This window comes from Puma concolor, chromosome D4, assembly GCF_028749965.1.
Source record: "Puma concolor isolate L17-30 chromosome D4, mPumCon1.1.hap2, whole genome shotgun sequence".
Lineage (NCBI taxonomy): Eukaryota > Metazoa > Chordata > Mammalia > Carnivora > Felidae > Puma > Puma concolor.
The window spans coordinates 73,165,227-73,191,149 of NC_141679.1; the positions used below are offsets into that span (position 1 = coordinate 73,165,227).

The 25,923-nt window shown below is 41.9% G+C and overlaps 1 protein-coding gene across 1 annotated transcript in view; it reads right to left on the reverse strand.

Annotated features, from left to right (window-relative positions):
- Positions 1-25,923, reverse strand: part of SUSD1 (sushi domain containing 1) — a 138,715-nt gene that overhangs the window by 102,776 nt on the left and 10,016 nt on the right. The window contains exons 3-6 of the mRNA XM_086683946.1: positions 19,919-20,032; positions 17,108-17,263; positions 5,061-5,213; positions 4,221-4,400 (exon numbers count right to left, since the gene is read on the reverse strand). Of these exons, the coding sequence (XP_086540072.1) occupies positions 4,221-4,400; positions 5,061-5,213; positions 17,108-17,263; positions 19,919-20,032 (603 nt within the window). The remainder of the gene's footprint in view (positions 1-4,220; positions 4,401-5,060; positions 5,214-17,107; positions 17,264-19,918; positions 20,033-25,923) is intronic.

Here is a 25,923-nt window from a genome sequence, read left to right on the forward strand (position 1 = left end):
CACTAAGGAAGACAGTAATGGCAGAGGTGACACTGAGGCTGAAACTTAAAAGATGAGAAGGAGCATGCTATGTAAAAAACCAGGGAGACTCCATCACCAAATATATACGCAGAATAGAATATCACTCAGCCTTAGACAAGAATGAAGTTCTGACACCTGCTACAACATGGATGAATCTTGAAGACATTATGCTAAGTGAATGAAGCTAGACATTAAAAGTCAAATATTGCATGATTCCTCTTCTATAAGGTACCTAGAATACAAATTCACAGAGACAGAATGTACAACAGAGGTTACCAGGGGCTGGAGGGACACAGGAATGAAGAGTTATTGTTTAATGGGTACAGAGTTTCTGTCTGGGATAATGAAGACATTCTGGAAACAGATAACAGTGATGGTTACACAACATTGTGAATGTACTTAATGCCACTGAATTGTATATTTATAAGTGGTGAAAATGGTAAATTTTATATTATGTGTATTTTATCACAGTAAAAAAAAATTTAAGATGGTTGGCAAGTATTTTAAGTAGCAGGAGATGCAGGTGTAAAGGCCCTGACGTTGATAAAAGCTTGACATGTTGGTTGGAAGAGAATGATGGGAAATGTAACCTGTAGAGAAGTCAAAAAGGCCAAACCCTGTTGGTTTCAGAGGCCATGGTTAGCAGTTTGGATTTTATCTTGGAAGATAGACTCCCCCCACCCCCCAGAACCCTCCAACTCATCGACCAACACTGCAAACCACTCCTCCCCGGACTCTTACACAGCAAGTAAACTACTCAAAGAGAAGAGCACAAATGTCATCTCTTTCCTGGAACCACCCCATCTCCGATCAGAACCCTTAGTGTTTATCCATCTTTTCACATAATACTTAGGAGCTCACCCTTGCATCATAGTTCATGATATACCTGTCTTTTCTCTTCTCCCAGACCCCAGATTTCCTTAGTCACAAGGTCTACAGTTTATCTAGCATCAGACCTGGACTCTGGATTGTTGTTGATGATAACACAGTTGAAGTGATTCCCTCACTTTGCTTCTGGCTTGGTTGAATTTTAAAAGTTTAAGTTCTCTAAAGTGCCATGTACAACTTGCATCTTTTTTGAAAGTTAAACAAGTAATAATAAAATAATAGGCAATACAAACTAGAGATTGATTCTGTCTTTTCCAGAGAGCTGATGGAAATGTGGGACTGATGTTTCAGGAGCCCCAGATGCCCTGGCATGAGAAGCTGTCATCCTCGCTTCCAGGTCCCACCTCTGAGAGCTGTTCAGAGGGGAGTCTGTGCCTCGGGGTCCCAGCCACAGCAGCAGAACCTCCAGGGACACAGTAATTGGCAAACAATGGGATCCACCAACTGTACCTTCTCTGATGGGGAAGTCTGTTAAATTGGACACCAAAGCTGCATCTGTAACACACAGCGGCTCCCTTCCCAAGTACCTGTTCAAGTTCACAGTTTGCTAGTGTTTTCAGTGGAATTCCTAATTCCTCTGAGCTGAGAATACAGTGCTGGCTGGCACACAGCCCAGAATCTGGAGCCCCAGAGAACATGAAGGATAAAGAAGAAGGGGTGTGCTCAGAAAAGCAGGCACAGCCTTGAGAAGCTGGTGGCCATGTGGTGACACGGGGGAGGAAGAAGAAGGTGTCAGCAGGCAGACGGAGCAGTTATTAGAGGAGGTAAAAGTGGAGTGAAGATCTTTTAAATAACAGTTCTTTGGGGAATGTAACAAGTATTCTCCTCTAAATTAACTTTCTCCATCCTCAGTCCAGTAATCCAGACGACTAGTAGTTCTCAAAGCCACACTAACTCTTTTATCAGGGTTTTCCTATATAAATCCTCAGAGAGTTCTTTGATATGCATTATGGCACATTTTAATCTAAGTTGTGCATTTTAATTGATCCATTGAAAGATAATGTTAGAACTATAATGTACTTTTAGAATTGCTTAACCCCCAGTATCATCATTAACTATTAAAATATGTGTAGAGCCTGAATTGCAGATCAGAACAGCACAAGAATTAACTTAGCCAAGCACTTCACTGAGATTTTCTAGCTATGCAGTAAAGTCAATGAAAAGTTTTCTTTTTTCCAAAATGGAAACAGCTTTGTTACTTTGTCTAATATGTTCAAAATTCTTTCCATAAAGAGTATCAAATATGAAAATCATCCAGGATCCCCTCCAGTGGAAGTTACTGCTGTTAATATTTTGTTGTACACCCTTCTAAGCTTTTATAAGCATATATGTACATATGAACTCTTTCAAAACCAAGATCATGTTACACATATAGTTGACAACTCAGTAATATACTATTAAGACTAAACTATATTAACAAATATTATTTTCTAATGTAATTTTTACTGGCTACATAATATTCCATTTCATGTATATGCCATGATTTATAAACAACTATAACTACAGAAAATTATAAATAAGATTGCTTTACACTTCTCTCTACAAATAAGCTTGAAAATCTGGATAAAATAGATGATTTTCTAGGAATACGTAAATTACCAAAATAGACACCAAAATGGGTAAGAAACTTAGACCAATAAGTATAGGATTTTTTAATAGCCCCAGGGCTACCTCTCCAAAAAAGCCATAACCAGATAATTTGAGTGAAATTTTCCGAATCTTTAAAAATTCTATTTATAGTAGTCCAAAGAATAAAGAAAGAAATTCTCTCAAATTCTCTTTTTAAAATTAAGAATAACACTGACACCAAACCCAACAAAGATGGCACAGAAAAAGAAAATAAGCCAACCTCACTTCTGAGTATCAACAGAAAAATTCTAAATGAAATTTAGCAGGAGCGCCTGGATGGCTCAGTTGGTTGAGTGTCAGACTCTTGATTTCAGCTCAGGTCATGATCTCATGGTTTGTGGGTTTGAGCTCCATGTTGGGCTCTGCACTGAGAGCATGGAGCCTGCTTGGGATTCTCTGTCTCTCTGTCTGTCTGTCTCTCTCTCTCTTTCATTCTCTCTCTCTCCCTCTGCCCCTCCCCCTTTCTCTCTAAAATAAAAATACTTTTTTTAATTTAGCAACTATAATCCAGATGAAAAGAATAAAAAACCAAAGACCCAGAAGAATCCATTCCAGATACTAGAATATATTATCAGGAAATCTAATACTATAATTATAGGTTAGACATGACTTGTTTAAAGCAAAAACATACATGATCACCTTAACAGCTGTCTAGAAGACATGATAAAAAATAACTCATTTCTGATTCTTTTAAGCCCTAGTAAAGTTGGGATAGGTGCTTCCTTAAGATTATGTTATGCCAAAAACTAGCATAATTGTAATAAATGAAAAGAGAGAAAGCCAAAAGGAAGAAACAAACCAAAAGCCACCAACATCATGAAAACAGAAGCAGTACCCCAGCATGATTAAGAATACAACCTTTGGAACCAGAATTCCTGGGTTCAAGTTCAGCTCTATCACTAGCTACATGACCTTGACCTTGAACTGGTAACTTCACTTTTCCAAGCCTCACTTTTCTCACCTATAAAATGGGATAATAACAGTACATCCTCATAGGGTTACTGTAAGGATTGAATGAATCAACATATATACAGTGCTTAGAAGAGCACTTGGCACATAGCACTGGATCAGTGTGCATAAGAATATAAGTAGGTACCCGTAACATCGAAAAGCTAAGGTCATAAAAAAGTAAAACCAAAGCCATGAAAGTCATGAATAAGAAATGAATATTCAAAGTCAACATTACTATTTAAATTTTTGTTCTGAAAATACTAGCCTGTGGTCAATCAAGAGAAACAGAACTTTCATAAACATAGAAAAGTAAAAGGTGCCTGGGTGGCTCAGTCGGTTAAGCATCCAACTCCTGATTTCAGCTCACATCATGATCAAATGGTTTCATGGGTTTGAGCCCCATGTCAGGCTCTGCGCGGACAGTGTGGAAGCTGCTTGAGGTTCCCTCTCTCCTTCTCTCTGACCCTCCCCCACTCACACTGTCTCTGTCTCTCTCTAATAAAATTTTAAAAATAAAACTTAAAAAAAAAGATGGAATTATCATTATTTGCAGATGATAAGATAACTATTCCGGAAAATACCAAGAGAATCAACTGTAAACCTATTACAAACAACAGGGATTTACTGGATCTATTTAATTCATTCACTACCCTAAAGAGAAATTTAGAAAGAAATATGAAAACAATCTCAAAATGATACAATCTGGGAACCTGAACCTTTTGAAAACTCACCTTGGCAATTTAATTTTGGGGACTCCCACGTGCCCAAGGCTGTGCAGCTTGAAACTGTATCTTCCAGGCCACTGAAAAATCCTTCTTTGCAAGCATAACGAACCTGGCTGCCAAGCCTAGAAGTATAATTTCCTACAATATAGCCATCTGGGACCTCAGGAGGGGTGCCACAGTCTATTTCTGAAAATAAATTAATGTCAAATTCATTACTATGTGAACATAAATTTTCAAAATTCATCATCTCCCTCCACCTCTGCCCCATCATCCCCCTCCCTCCACACACACCTGAGTCATATTTTACAGACTGATTAATTTCCATTTGACTTCTGGGCACGTTTCCAATGATTGTCTCTATTCAGCCTTCTGGCCTTCCATAGGTAATAGCATCCATACATGCATAAAGCTGATGGAATTTGGCAGTCAGCCTTCACTAATTCACCCTAAAGAGAAGCCTAGCCCAACAAAGTAAAAAATTTAAATTGCAAAATACCTAAAGATATATATGGCTTTGGAATTTCCAGAGTCAGTTTTCTTCTGCTGGTCCTTACCAGATCAGCTATATTTACTACCTAAAATCATGTTTAATAGCATAATATCTATTTACTGCTAAAAATCCCTAAAAATTGTAGCTTTTTTAAAAATATAAGATAGCCCCCTTCTACCCTGTATCATTGGCTTTATTTCATAGGTTGTACAGCTGCGCAAAGGAATAGATAATCTCCACTCACATCCCCAACACAGACCCCAACCCAACCCCACAGACACAGGCTCAGCGCAGGAGAAAGTCATCTGAGAACAGAATCTCGCCCTCAGAAGCTTCCTTCTTTGGCAGAAACCCACCTGTGCATGACGTGGCATCTCTGGTCGGGTGGAAAGGCTCAGGCCCATTCTTTGCCAAGTACCCATCCATACAGTAGCATTCGAAACTTCCGTAAGTGTTCACACACCGTCCTCCTTGTCTGCACAGGCCGGAAACCTCACACTCATCTATGTCTTGAGACCCAAATATAAGAAGGGAGAGAAAAACAGAAAAAGGGAAAAACAGGGGCAGGGGGCATTGTGACTGCCATTTCTCTACCCTTGCAAAAATGGATGCATTTGTCTACAATGGTATCATTGATTTTATTTTATTCTTCAAAGGTTCTTTTCATATGTCCTTTACACCGACAGTACTAAAAGGTGTTCCATAAATGTTTGTCGATGTGTTCTGGAAATACACTAAAACCAACCACCATCACCAACTCTCTGACGCCAACAAAAGGAACCCAAAAAAAGCATGCTGAAAAAAATCCAATTACTAGAAAATAAGGATGGCCTCTACCTCATACTAAAATACCTGGAGTAGAACTCCAAATATAAAACAATTTAAACCAGAGTGAAAAATGCTTTCCAGCTCATGAGCATAGGATGGTGAGGCAGGTCGTCAGAGGAAAATTCAGAAGGGTCTCACCAATTTTACCAAGATTCCAAGAGCTTAAAACAGGCTTCAAGAGGAAAAAGACATGCCCCTTGGCAGACTTCTCCTCTTGACTGCCAGAAGTATCAGGTATAGAGGTAAAAACCACATGGTAATTCAGACACTGAAGAGGAAACCTCTCTGCCAGCTGGCAGTTTTTTCCCCAAGAAATGGCTTAGGAAAACAAAACTAAAAACTTTAGGAATTCCATCAGACACATGTACACACACACACACACACACACACACACACACACACACACACTCCTATTTCACCCAGAGGAAAAAAATACCTTAAGTGAAATGGGACTTTTCCCAGGACACTTGTAAGAACCCAGGTGGGGGGTGGGGACCAAGGGAATAGCAGGACTGAAGAAAACCTGGTTCTTAACCGGCTCTGGGATTTTAAAGGCCAGTAATTTTGAAAGGGCCACTATAAAGTGGCCAATATTCTATTTTGCCAGATAAAGAGTTGTTTTGTTTTGTTTTCCAAAAACTACTAAAGCCATAATTTCATAAAAGAAGGAAGAAAGTAATATCAGAACCCTTTAAAATTTGTTTAATTATGACTTTATTAAAATTCACTATATTCTCCCTTTTGTTTGGTTTTTGGTCTTGGACCAATGAACTCTTCATCACTCACTGATCATTGTTTGAGAGCCAGAAATTCATTTAATTGCTGAAAGAGTCCATACAAGCTACCAATTCTGATCAACCTATATCTTTAATGTATCAGACTTACGGGAAAATCTGGAAGACTGTCTCCAAAGATGGCGGCCATTCCCCTCTCTTTCTTGGGGATTCAAGAGTAGAATCCATTTCCCCTCCCCTTGGGTTGGTATTGAGACTTGTTTTGGACAATAGAATGCAGAAGTTAACACTATGCCTGCTCTGAACCTAACAGTAGAGACAAGTGACAGCTTCCTCTTTCCATCTGTTGGAATCCAGTGGCCATGCTGTAAGGAAATCCAAGCCATCATGCTTAGGAGAGAGGCCAGAGGATGCCCTACAAATGAGATACCATGTGAAGAGAGAGGCCACATGGAAATCTAAGGTGGCCTGACTGATAGTCAGCATCAAGCCCCTAGAATGTGAGAGAAGCCCTCTATTAACTACCAGCCCAGTCCAGCCACCAGCTGAATGTTTCCACACGAGTGACAGAACCACCTAGCCATGGAATTGCGACTAATAATAAATTGTTGTTTCAAGCCATTAAATGGAAGTGTGCGGAGGGGATATGGAGAGTACAAATTACGCAGTAATAGATGACCAAAACACTCTTCACATATGAAGAGATACAGAAGTCCAAATGAGATTAATGAAGATACTATAATCAGGGTGCCTGGCTGGCTCAGTTGTAACAGCATGTGACTCTTGACCTCAGGGTTGTGAGTTCAAGTCCCATGTTACATGCAGAGATTACTTAAAAATAAAATCTTAAAAAAAAAAAAAGGAGGGGTGCCTGGGTGGCTCAGTCAGTTGAGCATCTGCCTCTTGATTTCAGCTCAGGTCATGATCCCAGGGTTGTGGGGCCAAGCCCCATGTGTGGCTCTGCACTGAGCATGGAGCCTGCTTGGGATTCTCTCTCTCTGCCTCTACCCCTTTCCCCAACTCATGATCTCTTTGTCTCTCTAAAAAAAAAAAAAAAAGGATACCACAATCAATGAAAAAAGAGGGGAGCTTCTGAAAAAAAAAATGAGATCTTGGAAATTAAAAACAAAATATGAATGCCAAAAATAAAAACCCAATAGAGGCATTGAATAACAGGTTGATCACTGCTGAGAAATAAACTTGCAAATTCCAGCTTGAAGAATTCTCCAAAAACACAGAAAAATAAATTATAACGGGGGTGCCTGGGTGGCTCAGTTGATTAAGCATCTGACTTAAGCTCAGGTCATGATACTGCAGTTCATGAGTTCAAGCCCTGCATTGGGCTCTGTGCTGACAGCTCAGAGCCTGGAGCCTGCTAAGGATTCTGTGTCTCCCTCTCTCTCTCCGTGCCTCCTCCTTCTCTCTCTCTCTCTCTCTCTCTCTCAAAAATAAAAATAAAAACATTTTTTAAAGAAAGAATAGAAAAAGAAATTATATGAGACAGTAGCTATAGGACAATAAATATGGACAGATCCAAAATATTCAGTATCCATTTAAGAGGAATTGTGGAAGGGAATGGTGCTGATGTGTAAGAATTAATATCAAAGGGAAAATTTCCTCTGCTTAAGTATTCACATCCAAACAGCCTTTTGAGGTGACAGGCATGAATGTTGAAAATGAAAGTCATTCTGAATTTCATGGAATAAAAGAAAAATCTATAAAGGAAGAGAAAAAGGAATGGTAATCTATGAGGAAAAGAAAACAATCTGACCTAGGACTTCTTGTCTGAAAACCAGATAATAATAGAGTAATATTTATAGAATTCTAAGGAAAAGGGAACAAGACATTATACTACATTTAAGCCAAGGAGTGACATTTCAGAACATGAAGGATCTCAGAAATTATACTATTGGCATTTCTTTTCTGAAAAAGATTTTGAAAAGTATTCAAGCCAGTGAAAAACATCAGAATAAATACTGTGAAGAAAGGGGAAAACATAATTAAAACAAACAAACAAAAAAAAACAACTTCCATCAACAAAGAGCGGTAAGAAATGAAACCGGTGAAAACTCAGTTAAACAACTGTTGGTAACAGAATCATGGAATTTGGGGTAATAGTTACCAAAGGATTCTTAAAATGTAAATAGTATGAAATAAAATCAATCTCAATCCATCACTAACTTTAGAGATGATTTCAACACTCCAGGATCCAGCATGTGTTCCTAGAATTGGAGCTATCATTTTAGCTTATCAAGATCTTGTATTCCAAGTAGGAGTATGTTTGTAAAATGCATACATATACCTTTGACAGAGAAATCGTCTTCCAGCCTGCCCACCTACCCCAGACTTCTCAAAAGACAGAGTGAGAATAAGTGGATTTTTCAGGAGACTTCTAAAAATCAGCAGTACAAGTACTACAGGGCAAAAATGTGGCTAGGTAGTGGGGGTATGGAAAAGACTTAAGAGTTTCTACATACTAATCAATTCTGTATGAGTCACTACGGTCATTAATCAGTTTGCTTTGTGTACGGTCATTCAACAGCCTAATAACAATGATTGTTATAATGAATGCTAATAGCAATGACCTCTACATATCAACTTGCACATGCCAGGTACTGTTCTAAACACTTCATTATTTATTACTAATTATTTTTCATCTTATTTAATCCTTACAACGGACGCTATTAGTATCCCCACTTTACAGATGAGGTAAGTGAAGCACAGAGTGGGTAAGTAGCTGGACTGAAGTCACACAGGTTAAGGAGTCGAAATGCTAGGGTTTGAAACCAGGTGTCTGGCTCCAGGACCGTACTAGCCACACTGTATCTCCCACTGCAATTGGTTTGTACCATTATCCAATCAATAATTCTATCTTGTCCACAGACGTTGTCAAAGATATCAGCTGCCTTAATGAAGTCTACAAGTATCTACCATCTGTCCCTGAAATTAGTTTGACATGATTTTGACTCTTAATGACCTCTTAATGTTCACAAACCATCCCTTTTCTAATCCACTCTAGAATCTTAGCTGGATAAACATGTTAAACTCATTAGAATAATTTCTCCATGTAGAAACGGGAACCCTCTTGCACTGTTGGTGGGAATGCAAACTGGTGGAGCCACTCTGGAAAACAGTGTGGAGGTTCCACAAAAAATTAAAAATAGATCTACCCTATGACCCAGCAACAGCACTGCTAGGAGTTTACCCGAGGGATACAGGAATGCTGATGCATAGGGGCACTTGTACCCCAATGTTTATAGCAGCACTCTCAACAATAGCCAAATTATGGAAAGAGCCTACATGTCCATCAACTGATGAATGGATAAAGAAGTTGTGGCTTATATATACAATGGAATACTACTTGGCAATGAGAAAGAATGAAATATGGCCTTTTGTAGCAACGTGGATGGAACTGGAGAGTGTTATGCTAAGTGAAGTAAGTCATACAGAGAAAGACAGATACCGTATGTTTTCACTCTTATGTGGATCCTGAGAAACTTAACAGAAGACCATGGGGAAAAAAAAAGTTAGAGAGGGAGGGAGCCAAACCATAAGAGACTCTTAAAATTGAGAATAAACTGAGGGTTGATGGCAGATGGGCGGGAGGGGAAAGTGGATGATGGGCACTGAGGAGGGCACCTGTTGGGATGAGCACTGGGTGTTGTATGGAAACCAATTTGACAATAAATTTCATATTAAAAAAATAATTAAAAATAAAATAAAGAATAATTTCTCCATGTGGTGGATTCCATGGGCCTCCAAGGTTATACCATGTTTGCTTGTGAAGAAAAAACATTCTGAGCAAGTGAGCAACCTTATCAACGTACTTAACTAATCAAGGGAGGAAATTTTTCCTTGTCCCATTGTATATACAGGATTATTTAACTTCATCCACAGCCAGGACAATTCCTTGCCAGAAAGTAGCAAAACTAAGCAGGACAAACTGACCTGGTCCTAGGGCCCTGGCATTCTATGTTTAATCCTTTCAACCAATAGCCTGTGTTCGAAAGTCAGACTCAGGTTTGAGAACTGATTTTGCTACTTACTAGATGGACTAAGGTCTGTTCCTTAACCTTTCTAAACACTTTTGTAAAATGAAGCTAATTAGTTCCTCAGTACGTGTGAGCTAATGTATGAATGGGCCTTGCCTTTCTACTGACTCAGTTCTCCCTGGAGCATGAGGCACCCCTTCAGAACCCTCACCAAACCCTGAATGTGACCATGAGCAATGCTCACACACACATATACACACTCTCATGGGTTTCTTGGCTGCGGTCTGAGGAGTGGCCACATGGCTTGTTTCACTAGATTTGAATGCTCTAGAACAGAATCAAAAGATCCATCTGGAGGGCCCTTAGGTAGAAAAGGAGTGTCATAGAGGCAAGAGTTTAGCTTTGGCAAGAGTGCCAGAGAGGCAAGTCTGTGAATCCCCCATTAAACACAAGCTCTGGGGCATCTGGGTGGCTCAGTCGCTTAAGCATCCAACTTTGGCTCAGGTCATGATTTCACAGTGTGTGAGTTTGAGCCCTGCATTGGGCTCTGTGCTAATAGCTCGAAGCCTGGAGTCTGCTTCGGATTCTGTGTCTCCCTCTCTCTCTGCTCTTCCCGTGCTCGTTCTCGTTCTCTCTCTCTCTCTCTCTCTCTCTCTCTCTCTCAAAAATTAAAAAAAAAAAAAAACAGAAACCACACAAGCCTTTGCCTGCAGAAGCCTTTAAAATCTGAAGACTTAGAATGAACTCCGTGAGGAAAAATGCACTGAAGAACTTTCACATTCTTGAAATGCTCTCACAGCCTGCTTGTCTCCACATCAACAACTAACAACTAGTTCCTTCCAACTCCATGAAGGTAAGACAAAAATTACTTCCCCACATCCTGGAAAGTAATTGTTTTCTTCCTGCCATTTTCCCTCCTCAAATGTGAAGTTCAGCCCAAAGCCTACATCTTAAGAAACCATGTTTAGAGAGACACAAATACTCATGTAAAACCAAGATTATTAAGGGTGCCTGGGTGACTCAATTGGTTAATCATCTGACTCTTGATTCTGGCTCAGGTCACGATCTCACGGTTTGTGAGTTCGAGCGCCACCTCGAGCTTTGCACTTGACGGTGCACAGACTGCTTGGGATTCTCTTTCTCTCCTCTCTCCCTGCAATTCCCCCTACTTGTGCATGCATTTTCCCCTCTCTCTCAAAATAAATAACTTTGAAAAAAAATTTTAATGGAAAAAAAGAGCTGTTGCCTCTGAGTTAATATTAGATGACTTTTTTCTTTCTCCTTTATGTTTTTATGTAACTGCTTGACTATTCTACATATGTGATTTTTTTTAATAAATGGAAAAAAAACAAAACTATATTCCTCTTTTTTTTAAAGCTATATTCCTTCTTATGGGGAAAAACATACTGGCTTATCCTTTTTTTTTTTTTTTTTTTTTAGAGAGTATGAGCGGGGGGGGGGGGGGGGGAGGGAGGGAGGGAGGGAGGGAGGGAGGGAGGGAGAGAGAGAGAGAGAGAGAGAGAGAGAGAGAGAGAGAGAGAGAATCTTAAGCAGGCTCCATGGCCAGCATAGAGCCCAACGTGGGGCTTGATCCCATGACCCTGGGATCATGACCTAAGCCAAAATCAAGAGTTGGACGCTCAACTAACTGAGCCAGCAAGTTGCCCCTGCTCTGTCTTGTTTTAGGAGAAACAATCACTACAATCAAAACTAAATGACCCATTCACCTCTCCTCTCTTCCAGAGTTCCATCCTAGGGTAACAGCTCCATCCTTCTTGACACAACTCTTGTTAATGTAATAGCTGAATAAATGAAGAACCATTTCCAACATCATGCTCAGAGAGGCACTGATCATGAACAAACAGCCTGAACTCAAAGGGCTACCCATTTCCTTCACAATCTTGCCAATATCAATAGTTTGCTTAGGAAAACCTACTTTATAGATGCTCCAAAGCTCCTCCCAAAAACTTTAAACGAGTGGAGCAAAAAAGAGCCATGTGTGAATATTTTCCCACATTCAACAGGGCCTTGGGAAAGAACATGGGATACCCATATCCTGGCGCTTGAGCGAGCAAGAGGCAAGAGTGAAGTGAGAGGGATGCTCAGCTGTGGGGGGAGCTCAGGTATGCCCCCTCACTCCCAAAGAGAAAACATGGTGCCTTAGTCAAGGCCTCTAGCATTTAAGGAACGGAGCTTTGGTTTAATTATCTTTTGATTCAGAACCTCTCTCTTCTTCCTAGGAGCAGGGGCCTGAAGCTATCACCTACCACTACTAGGAGACCTCAACAGGAGTCAGGGGGATTCCACAGGGAAGGCAGGCAAGGAGCCAACGGTTATGAGCAGCGCTCTGGTTAGTGGGCAGCAATAGTCCCCCAGTGCACTTTTCCTTAGGTTTATCTTTTCTTGCTTCTTCCTTCTTTCAGAGTAGTGAAACATAACACTTTAGTAATGAAACCAACCTAAAACAAAGTATTAGGATTTGGGGAGGGGCACCTGGGTGGCTTAATCAGTTGAGCCTCCTTCTGACTTCCAGCTCACATCATGATCTCATGGCTTGTGAGTTCGAGTTCCTCGTTGGGCTCTGTGCTGACAGCTCAGAGCCTGGAGCCTGCTTCAGATTCTGTGTCCCTTTCTCGCTGTGCCCCTCCCCCTGCTCATGCGCCCTCTGTCTCTCTCTCGCTCTCTCTCAAATAAAAACATTTAAAAAAATTTTTTTAAATACATAAAAAGTATTTGGGGAGCAAAATCCCATTTGGAGACAGCACCAGGAGAAACCTCAGGACAGCTGCAAGCCTATTGAGCAATACCCCCACATAGAGCCAGCAGAGTCTCGTGGGACTACGCATTTGTGCCTGAGGCCACAGCAGGCGGCTCCAGGACCTGAAACAACAGGGCAGCTGAGAAGCTTGTGGGCAAAGGCTCACACGGAAAATAGGCTCCTGACCTGGGAGAGAAACCAAAAGACTTGTCCTGGCGGGGGTAGGGATTTACCTCTTAGAATGAAGGGGTTTACTTTACCATAGGCAGACCTACGTGAAACAGGCTTTGAGCAGAAGGTTCCAGGAACTGCTGGAATAGCAAAGCATTCACTCCTTCTAGGTTTTTTTTTTCCCCTTCCCTTTTCCCCATTTCACAGTCAAGGCTGAAATGCTATCGCATTTCTCCAGAAGAAATGGTATCAGTCCCATGATACTGTGGGAAATGAGCTGACAAGAAAGAAGGCTGTGGCTGCCATCAGAGTCAAGATGGATTCCCAAGATGTGGGCAATTCAAAGGTTCAGAGAAGACAGTTTGCAGTTTGCAGCAGCCCTGATAGGGCCCTGCCTCTCTGGAGTTGTGCTGGCAGGGACATGACAGTGCCCGCATATTCCCTCATCAATTTCATTTCTCTGGACTTACTGTCAGGTCACCCAAGCCAAACCACCCTCCCACTGGAGGTGCCACACAGCCTCTTCCCCTGCAAAGTTTCCATGTTCCCCACAAGTTGTTTGGGGGCAGCCCTGGGGACCAAAACGTCTGCAGGTTCTCTGTAACTAGAACCCCTACAACTCATTCCTCACCTCTCGCTGGTGACATCCAAAGAGGCCTACCTGCAACCAGCTCCTAAAATTGGCTTAACCTCTGCAAAGTACGATAAACACCGGGTCACAGGAGTTCTCAGAATTCAGGAATTAGGATCCATATCCTGTGATTCCAGACAAACACCAGATAACTGTTGATGCCCCCAAAACTGGCTAAGCCTCTGCCCCAGATAAAGTCCACTGACATTTCTGTGGCAACTGTGACTCTTTTTTTTTTTTTTTTTAATGTTTATTTATTTTGAGAGAGAGAATGAGCAGGAGAGGGGGCAGAGAGAGAGGAGAGGAGAGAGAGAGAATCCCAAGCAGGCTCTGCACTGTCAGCACAGAGCCCAGATATAAGGACTCGAACTTATGAACCATGAGATCAAGACCTGAGCCGAAATCAAGAGTCAGATGCTCAACTGACTGAGCCACTCAGGGGTGCCCCTCCCCCCTTTTTAAGTGGCAACTGTGCTTCTGATACAAACTCAGTATCATTGAGAAAAGTCATCCACCAGCTTTTACAAAGTCATAACTGGAGACTTCAAAAGGAAAAGTCATAAAAATGACTGCCAATGGATATGGGGCTTCTTTTGAGATGATGGACATATTCTAAACTTAGATAGTGGTGATAATTGCACAACTTTGTGAATATACGAAAAACCACTTAACTGTATACTTCAAAAGGGTGAATTTGATGGTATGTGAATTATATCTCATTTTTTAATTTTTTTTTAACGTTTATTTATTTTTGAGACAGAGCATGAACAGGGGAGGGGCAGAGAGAGAGGGAGACACAATCTGAAACAGGCTCCAGGCTCTGAGCAGTCAGCACAGAGCCCGACGTGGGACTCGAACTCACGGACCGTGAGATCATGACCCGAGCCGAAGTCGGACGCTTAACCGACCGAGCCACCCAGGCACCCCTATCTCATTTAAAAAAAAAAAAAAAAAAAAAAAAAGATCACTAAATAATTACAAGAAGTAGAACAAATAGAAGCAGAGCCTAGATTAGGATTTTGTTCCAGAAAGATTGGTTCTTATTAGGCTGACATCTACTTGGCCCCTGCATAAAATATTTCTTTCTTCTTCTTCTTCTTTCCTTCTTCTTATTGTTTTATTTTTTTTTCAATGTTTTATTTATTTTTGGGATAGAGAGAGACAGAGCATGAATGGGGGATGGGCAAAGAGAGAGGGAGACACAGAATCGGAAACAGGCTCCAGGCTCTGAGCCATCAGCCCAGAGCCTGACGCGGGGCTTGAACTCACGGACCGCGAGATCGTGACCTGGCTGAAGTCGGACGCTTAACCGACTGCGCCACCCAGGCGCCCCTTTCTTCTTATTGTTTTAAAGTCAAATGCATCCTTGGGAACTACAGTCTTCTACACAGTTATAAAAGTTTTTCCTGGCAAACTCCCACAGCCTTGAAAGCACAATTTCCAGTATCATGTCCTCCAGAAAGTTCCCTGATCCCTTCCCTGCTTTCAAGATAAGAGCCCCAGTGGATTCCAGATTCCAGAAAGTAACCTTTGCTTACCTACAACTAACACTTTCTAATGAAATTAATGGTCTGCCATCACCTCCCGCTGGCACAGCCATGGCACACAGGCCGTGCATGAGAAATGTGTATTGAATGAGCTGAACACAACATCATCATCTTGTAAGGTTTTTTTAAAAAAAAATTGGTATTTTTTTTAATGTGTCTAATTTAATTTTGCAGCATTGCACTCTGGCAATCATGTAGCAAGTGGTCTGCTACCTAAAACAACAATGTATCCCAAAATGTTTTCTCTAAGGGAATGTGGTTCATTGATGCCAAGAATAAATCAAATGTGCTACCCTTTGGGGGATTTTGACCTTGGTACAGGTCAAGAAGGAGAATGAATCAGAGCATCAGGATCTGTGCTTCCTGGTGGGTAAGGAGATAAAACATGTTCTCCTCCCCCTTCCTTTTCTCTGAAAATCTTTAAATATCACAAAGCTTTTAAGCAGAGTCATTAAGTCTATGCAAAACCATCTTAGAACCAGGAGTCTTTTCCTGACTTTCCTCTTCCTTACTGTTCATAGATTTTGTTAGAAAACCAAAGACCTATAGTGTCATACATGCTGTGAAATAGAGTCTGGCTAATAGAGGGCCCATTGAAAATTAGGATTTTGCTGATCCACTGTATTCAACCAACCTATGCCCAAAGCTTCAAAACTGAGATCCAAAAAGTTGCACTCCTCACACCTCATTCCCCATCTCTAACAGGGCTGTGCTCTGATCTCCCAGAAGCCAACATCTGAATGCCCACCCGCAGGGCCCACAGTGTGCACAGTGGTGAGTGCCAGCATCACCCCAAGAACACCCCACCTGCAGATGGCATACCATCTCTAAGAGTAACGTTCAAGTGCACAGAACAAGAAAAAGAATATTATACTCAACTCCCATAGACCCGCTCCCTCAAGATTCAACATTTACATTTTGTCATTTAAGATTCCTTATAGATCCTAATAACAGCAGATAATACTGTTACTAGATATTTCAGCGTGCATCTCCCAAAATAAGAATATTATCCCAAACTGGGGTGCCTGGCTGGGTGGCTCCGTCCCAGTTAAGCATCCATGTCTTGATTTTGGCTCAGGTCATGATCTCACAGTTGTGGGACTGAGCCCCGAAACAGGCCCTGCGAGGGGCGTGGAGCTTGCTTGGGATTTTCTCCCTCTCTCTCCCTCTCTCTCTCTCTCTCTCTGTCTCTCTCTGTCCCTCCCCCACTCACTCTCTCAAAAATAAACATTAAAAAAAATAAAATTAAGAATATCTCAAATATCACAGCTAACAAAATTAACAATAATTCCCTAATATTAACTAATACTCAGTCCACATCCAAATTTCCCTCATGGACCTTTTTTTTTTTTTTTTTTTTTACTATCTAGTTTTTTTTTCATTTTTTTTTTAATGTTTATTTATTTTTGAGAGAGAGAGAGAGAGAGACAGAACATGAGCGATGGAGAGGCAGAGAGAGAGAGGGAGACATAGAATCAGAAGCTGGCTCCAGGCTCCAAGCTGTCAGCACGGAGCCCGACCACGGGGCCTGAACCCACAAACCACAAGATCATGACCTGAGCCAAAATCAGATGTTCAACCAACTGAGCCACTTAGGCACCCCGCTCATGGACCTTCTAAACAAAGGAGGGTTCCTCCCTTAAATCACACCCTGTCCCAGCCAAGCCACCTCCCTCCTCCCCACCCCAGATACTGTCCCGCCATCACCAGGATGCTATCCCTGCAGCCCCCTTCTTGAGTACCTGTGCAAAAGGTGCCATCATTGGGAATGAATGTTTTGTTGTTATTCGTGGCTCGATATCCTTCTAGGCAAATGCAATAAAAGCCTCCGAGCGTGTTGTGGCAAGATGTGTGGTTTCCACAGACCACAGTGGCTCCAAACTGGCACTCGTTTTTATCTGTTGATACATTGAAATAACACACAGAAAGGGCTATCAATCCATACCATGTTCAACAACCCAGACTGTTCTGCTGTGCTACAGACTCAGGAGTTGCTGTTGCATTGACAACGGCTCAGTGATCTACCCCCCAGCCTCTTTTCTTTTCACCAGGCCTCTCACATGATAGGGCACGGGCCCCTTGGAGCGTGCACGAGGTGTATATAAAACCACAAGAGAAACCCAACATCTTCATCTGATCATTCATCTTTTTTGAAGACTGGGAGAAGGGGATTCTCTTTCAACTTCTCCGTATTTAAAAAGACTTTGTCATAGGCCTGGGGAAACGAATCCGCAGCATCCCATTTTTCCAGCTCCACCAGCCATTCTCTTGCTTTTTTCATGAAAGGCAGAATAGGACGATTTTGCATCCAGTGATTAACCGGAAAATTCGTTACTTCTGAGTTACCAGGAAACACAATGGAATTAGTGCTTAAGCCTCATCCGGGAGCAGGGCTAATAACAGCTCCTGCTAATCGTCAATGACCCATGTGAATAATATTAGTCACCCAGTGAGAAGGAGCTGAAAGAGAGGAGCTTGATGAGTCCACAGAAGCCTGCCCTGAATATTTTTAATTCGATAATTTGACAGGGATGTAAAATGAAAGTAAACCTCCCTCCTGTCTCTGTTCCGTAGCTCAGGGGTCAACAAACTTTTTCTGTGAAGGACCCATCATCAGTCTCTGCTTCCATGCTTTTGGAACACGAGAGCAGCCACAGACAATAAGTAAACAGATGAGCAATGTTGTGTTCTAATAAAACTCTATTTACAAAAACAGGCAGCAGCCAAATTTGGCCTGCAGGCCAGACTTTTGCTGACTCTGCCCTGGACTGTACCATCAGAACTCCTGTGACCAGTTTCTTATTCATTCTTTCAGAGCTGATCTATCCAGCTAGTTTTGTTTTGTCTTGGGGGGAGCAGGGGAGGTCATCAACTTCTTCGGATTGTTATTTGGTGTTTCACTACAGCACTGGTTCCTTCAAAGCACTTCAATCGCGTCTCACAATTACATTCAATTCCTGCCAACTCAAAAGTACCGTCCCCAAAATCCAGTGTTCCTTTTTTTTTTTTTCTTCCCCCTCATTTTCCTTATAGGCATTATCTTTTTGGAAATGTAACTGAACATGGAACACAGTTCATTGTCAAAACCGTCTACGGTGAGATCTGCACGGAACGGTAGAGAAACAGAACCCTCAAGTCACAGCCAGGCCAAGTTTCCAGCCCAGCTTATGAGCACTGCACTGGGCTTTCAGACCCAAAATGGCATATTCCTGCCCTTTGCTATTGTTTCTGACACTCGTCTCCCCTGCAGATTTCCCCAGCGCGGACACTGGGTTTGTAGAGAATTCTAAATTTCTTGGGTCCCCTGACTTAACACCAGGTTACAGCAGGCCTGGCAGACATGTATTCATGCTACGGTGTGGTCTCAGCAGGCCAAGTACTGGGATACGCAGGGTCCAGTGTCTGAGAGCGAGTGTCACATGAATTAATAAAGCCCCTTCATCCCATTAGGAGAAGCTTCTACTCAGAAGTCAAAGAAGAATCGAGAGTGGGGTGGCTTACGTGGGAGGGGGACTGCATTAGGGGAAGGAACAGAAAAAGCTTGTCCATGCTGGATTCCAACCTGATTTCCAAGCCCCTGCCAGCCATCTGCCAGAGGAGAGGGGTGGGGGAAATGCATCAGGAGCCTCAGACTGCAAGGCAGCCACGATTCTCCGGACAGCATCCTAAAGAAAGAGGGTCAAAGGTGACACCATTCCAGTCTGCAGGAATGGGCAGTGATGTGTGACTGTGAAAGCGTGTTATCTTTGAAGTAGAATATGACTTTTGGAACTCAGAATCATTATTTTTCTTTAGGTAGAAAAAAAACCAAAGATATCACAACAAGGTTGTATACACTGTCAGTGCACAACTATCAATATTTGTACTGCACGTAATAAGGTTCCTGGGAGAAAACTGTGTGTTCCCAACATTCACTATTACAAATATGCTGTGAGGTTCTCCCTCTCTCTGAGTTGGGCTTGAACCTGGATATTGCCCGACTCTCATGGCATAGTGGACGCCATGAAGCAAAAAATAATCTTAGACACTTCTAGACTAAAGGTCTTTGTATTCCTTTAAGACACCCAAGACCCCAAAGGGCTACAACTATAAAAAATCTGGAGGATGGATTCTGGTAGTTCTAAGACTCTAAGCAACAGTATTTCACCAATTAGCCAAGAAGTCCAATAGGCAATTGTATTTTGTTTTTCCTCAGGGTACTAATACTCATCGTTCTGCACCAAAAAAAAACCAGGAGAAATTTAGGAATACAACATTCACTCAAGTTAAGTTAAACTCAAGACTTGAAACATTTCAAATTTGTGTTAGGTCAGAGAGTTGCCAGAGATTCAAGTTCAACAACCCTCTAACATTGAAAGATAGGTCCTTGGAAATGCTAAAGAAAGGGGTTCGGGGAAACACTAAAAGAAAGGAGTATTATAACAGACAAAACTTCTTGTAAGAAAAACACGTGAACAAAACAACGTTTTCCCCACAAGGAATAAGCTCTTTAATACTAGAGAATCTTATTAGTTGATTCAACTTTTCATCTTGACCCAGGATTCAGAACTTACCAACGCAGTGAGTCCTCCCATTGCCCACAAATCCGTACTTGCAAATACACATCTTCATCCCTTCTGTTTGCTTGCAGGTAGCATGTTTGTGGCAAGTGGCACAGACATCTAAACCTGAATCATAAATTGTATATTTCAGGAAAAGAAAACTTCCACATTTTTTTTGAGACACAGAGACAGAGCATGGGTGGGGGAGGGGTAGAGAGAGGGAGACACAGAATCCGAAGCAGACTCCAGGCTCTGGGCTGTCAGAGACCCACATGAGGCTGGAACCCATGAGCTGTGAGATCATGACCTGAGCAGTGAGATCATGACCTGAGCAGAAGTCAGACGTTTATCCGACTGAGCCACTCAGGTGCCCCAGGAAAAGAAAACTTCAGTCCTATTTTGGGTAGTAGACATTTACAATGAAAAACCAAAATTTGAATTGCAAAATTATAAAAGATAGATCTGATCCCATCCTTAAAAACCTGCAACAAAACAGCTACTCACTGACCACAGAGTAAAGTGCAAATATCTCTACCTGGCAATCAAAGCTCTTAACAGTCTGACTCTAAGCTAATCCCTCCAAGCCTCACTGTTTCCAAACCCAAACCACACACAGTATTCTCTAGGCAGGAGGCCAACGACCCCTTTTTCCCACCCATGCTATCCACTGTCCTACTTCATGCTGTAGTCACGGTTTGCCCTTCAACTAGAATGCCTATCCCACCTTCTCTCTCCAGCTTGCACCCATTCCTGTTTCAAGACACCCCTTAAACATCACATTCTCCCTGGGGTCTTCCCCCCATTCCTCCATTCTTGGGGAAGATTAAATGTATCTTCCTCTGTGCTCCACTAACCCTTGTAAATTCCCACATCCACCATGTAAATTTGTTATTATACACTGTTCCAGCTCTGTCTTCCCAGCTGCATTTTATTAATGAGCTTCTCCTCAAGGACAGGAATTATGTCATTTGCCCACATATCATCATGGCACAGTATAAAAACATTCAATATACTTTTTTTTTTTAATTTTTTTTTTCAAAGTTTATTTATTTTTGGGACAGAGAGAGACAGAGCATGAACGGGGGAGGGGCAGAGAGAGAGGGAGACACAGAATCGGAAACAGGCTCCAGGCTCTGAGCCATCAGCCCAGAGCCTGACGCGGGGCTCGAACTCACGGACCGCGAGATCGTGACCTGGTTGAAGTCGCACGCTTAACCGACTGCGCCACCCAGGCGCCCCTCAATATACTTTTATTGACCAAATGGATAAAGGAACCTGTAATCCTACTTGCTACAACTCAAAGAGCAAGTGGAAGGCAGAAGAACTCATCTATTACCCTACCATTTTTTCTTTTAGGGAAAAAAATGAATGTGTTTAAAATGCCATTGAGGGGCACCTGGGTGGTTCAGTCGATTAAGAGTCAAACTCTTGATTTTGGCTCAGGTCATGATCTCACAGTTCGTGAGTTCGAGCCCCACGTGTGGCTCCGTGCTGTCAGTGCAGACCCTGTTTGGGATCCTATCTCTCCTCACCTCTCTCTCTGCCCCTCCCTCACTCTTGCTCTCTCTCTCAAAATAAATAAACTTAGAAAAAAAGTGCCATTGAGATAATAGCCAGGTCCCAGCCAGATGACCAGATCCCAATTACTCACATAGGCAGCAAAAATGTGTGAGGCTCACACACACACACACACACACACACACACACACACACACACACACACATCTACCAGACCTTGATCCATATATGCCCCAAGATCAAGAATTTCTACCTGAGGCTATGTGGGATATCACATTGTCCTCCGAGTGTCTGTAATTTCAGGAGTGGCCTAATGAGGACAGTCTTTGAGCATGAAATTCCATCTTAGCCTTGGCCCCATTACCACCCAGCTAATAAAGACTTAGCCCTCAGGTTGCTCTAAGCAACTGAGACAGGGAGATTTCCAAGGACAGACAATCCCTGACTTACGATGATTCACCTTACAACTTTTCAGCTTTACAATGGAGCAAAAGTGATACACATTCAGTAGAAAACACACTTTAAATTTTTATCTTTCCCCAGGCCAGTGATACGCAGTGACCCTCTGTCATGATGTTGGGCAGTGACAGCCAGCTGCGGCTCCCAGTCAGCCGAGCACTCAGAAAGGTAAACAACCCATATGCTCAGGAACCATTCTGCACCCACACGGCCATGCTGTTTATCATTTTCAGTATGGTATTCAATAAATTACATGAGATATTCAACATTTCAGTATAAAATAGTTAAGTGATTTTGCCCAACTGTAGGCAAACTTGTTTTGGGCAAGTTTACGGTAGGCATGGCTAAGCTACAATGTTTGATAGGTTAGGAGTATGAAATGCATTTTTGATTTAGGAGATTTTCAAGTTAGGATGTAATCCAATCATGAATTCAGGAAGATCTGTACTGCTAATTAACCATGACTGCTTTTTCTTTTAAAACAAATATAACACAGAAATGAAACAAACCACTGCTTATCACTAAGGGATATGAAATTAACCACGGAATATTTACAAAATGTGTTATATCCCAGACCATTACAAAAAAATGCAACAAGGTGCAAAAAAAAGTAGAGATTGTAGAGGACATTCTGTCTGACTACCACGTAACCATGTGATAAGACTACAAAATAAAACAAAAGATGAGTGTCCCCCCTAAAAAACCTACTTGGGAACTGCAGAACAGTCTCTTAAAAAATGCTCAGGACTAAGAGGATAGCAAAATTGAATGTTTAATACTAGATATAAGAAGGTATTTACTCCAGAAACTTTTGGGTTTTTCATGGTTTGGTACTTTCAAAGAGAGAAAGAAAGCAGCCAGCCAGGAAACACACACACACACACACACACACACACACACACACACACACACACACACCCCTTAGAATTTTAATGCAAGAAATTCAGGGGGAAAATAAATTCCTAAAAGAAAATAGAGGTTTATCTGGGGAGAGGGTGAGGAATTAGTAAAGAAGAAATCAGGGGCGCCTGGCTGGCTTAGCGGAACATGCAACTCTTGATCTCAGAGTTGTGGGTTCAAGCCCCAGAATGGGTTTAGAGATTACTGAAAAATAAGATCTTTTAAAAAAGAAAGAAAAAAACTATATTCAAATTCACTGGGATAAAACAAAACAAAACAAAAAAAAAAAAACCTTTCCCCAAAGTCAGTGCATCATAAAGACTGGTAGTCATAACTCAGTGAAATTGGTGAGAGGAAAAAAGCATATGCAAACACACAACATTAGGAATAAAAAAGAGCTTGTAAGAAAATACACATAAGAGTTTTTTTATTACAGGGGTACCTGGGTGGCTCAGTAAGTTGGGCATCCGACTTTGGCTCAGGTCATGACCTTGTAGTTCATGAGTTCAAGACCCACGCCAGGCTCACTGCAGGCAGCGCAGAGCCTGCTTTGGATCCTCTGTCCCCCTGCTCTGCCCTTCTCTCACTCATTCTGTCTCTCTCTCTCTTTTTAAAATAAACATTTTTTTAAAGGTTTTTCTATTACAAATGACTTTCCAATTGAACACTGCAGATTTAATACATTCTCAAAGCCACCCCCCCACCGAATGACATCTAGGACCAGAAAGGCATAAACTTTGGCAGACAAGATGATGGCAAATGAGGATGTCAACAATATTTCATAAGATGGAAGAGATGGACATACGGGAATGTCCTGAGAAGAGGAACTAAGAGCTGACCCCAAAAGGCTCAGGAATTGGGGCCACTGAGCACTTTAGAAGGCAGGAGTAAGGGACAGGCTCAAAGTGAAGGAACTAGGTGTAAATACGGATAAGGAGTATGGGATACCCAGTTGCCCTCACTAACCCTGGAATAGAACAGAGTTGTACAACCTGGAGAAATGGACCAGAGAGGCTCCGGATTATAGGGGCAACAGGCAGAGCTGAAGTGAGAATGCATCCCCATACCTAAATGTCCATCAGGTAAATATATGTACCCATTTTAACATATAACATTTTTTTTTAATTTTTTTTTTTAACGTTTATTTATTTTTGAGACAGAGACAGAGCATGAATGGGGGAGGGACAGAGAGAGAGGGAGACACAGAATCGGAAGCAGGCTCCAGGCTCCGAGCCATCAGCCCAGAGCCAGATGCGGGGTTCGAACTCACGGCCCGCGAGATCGTGATCTGAGCTGAAGTCGGACGCTCAACCGACTGAGCCACCCAGGCGCCCCAACATATAACATTTTTTTTTAATTTTTTTTTTTTCAACATTTATTTATTTTTGGGACAGAGAGAGACAGAGCATGAACGGGGGAGGGGCAGAGAGAGAGAGGGAGACACAGAATCGGAAACAGGCTCCAGGCTCTGAGCCATCAGCCCAGAGCCCGACGCGGGGCTCGAACTCGCGGACCGCGAGATCGTGACCTGGCTGAAGTCGGACGCTTAACCGACTGCGCCACCCAGGCGCCCCTCAACATATAACATTTTTAAACAGTGCTGTAGGACACTGTCAATTCATAACCACACACAACCAAAATTCTGGAAATACTTTTGAAAAAATGGATCCTGGTCAAGTCCACAAATCCACTGTGATCAACCATATAATGATGAACATTCTTCTGTGTATGTATTGTGCAATAACAGAAATAAATACCATATTAATGAAACCAACAACAAAATGACAAAATGTCTGAGTTTTTTTCTTATATGGAATATTTGTTTTTATAAACATGGAAGCATTTTTATACATCCAGTTCCAGAAACTTGTATCAGATAGAAAAGGATTATTTCATTCAATCCTTGATTGAATCTAATAAACACACACAAAAAAATTAAGAAATAAAGTAGTGCCACCCACTCAGATAAATTAAAGGAAGTCCAGTCTGAATTAGTGAAGGACAGAATGTAAAGTTTTTTAAATAAATTGAATTAAGTTCAAGTTCATTCAATAAACAGAACCAGACAAAATAAAGCCTTATAAGAAGGCAGTCAGATAGGGGTGGGGGGGGGGCAGGGGGAAGGAAGCACTGGACCTGAGACTCCAAATTGAATCCTAAATCTAGCTGAGTCTGATTCATTGTATGACCTTTAACAAATCATTGAACCTCTCTGGATCTCAGTTTTTTCTTCTGTAAAACAAGGGCTTTGGGCTTTTCAAATTTTAAAGAGCATTCAAATCACCTGGTGACAGACAATGTTAAACTGCAGGCTCTGATTCAGCTTGTCTGGGTGGGGCCCTATAGTTTGCAGGTCTCACAAGCTCCCAGGGGAACCACATTTTGAGCAGAAGAGTTTAAAGTGGGCTCCAAAGTCCTTGCCCCCTCCCTAATCATCTGAGACTTCACCCTTAGTGATGAGGGAACATAAGGCAAGTTGAGGGCAAAGTATAAACTAACAGCATCCCGTGCCCCATCCCCTAGGTGGGATGTGTGTGATATTCCTCAGACACTCCTGGCTGGCCAACAACAAAGGAAAGGAAAGAAAACAAATGGTTGACTGAAAAAGATCACAATCCTGTAGGCCAGGAGTCTCCTTCAGTTTACGTTCCTGGAACCCTAATATCAGCCTCATCAAGATGTAAGGGAGTTTAAGTGCTTGCCATGGTAATGTGGGAAACAAAGGCAAATGAAAAATTAAATTCCCTTACTGCCTACAGCCCAATGACAAGTCCTTGAAACAGGCAGAGTGACCTCCCTGTAGGACTCAGCTGCCTCAATGATGACACTTTGCTAGAGGCAAAAGAGAACCTTGGCTTAACATTATCCTGACTGCCCCCCCTCCCCAGGATCCTGAGTCTCCTTAAACACATAAAAATTCCTTTGCAAACATCCTTTATCTTTAACCCCCAAGTATTTGTTGGCAATTATACTCCAAATATGTGGCCCCTGATATGTATCTCAAGTGTCTCATGACTGAGGTTTTACTAAGCAATACTAAATGACGTTTTCCTAACAACAGTTAGCCCCTCAAGGTCCTGGAAACCTTGTTTCCAAAATACCTTAGAGACTTATGCTGTCCCTAACCTCTTCCTAACCTG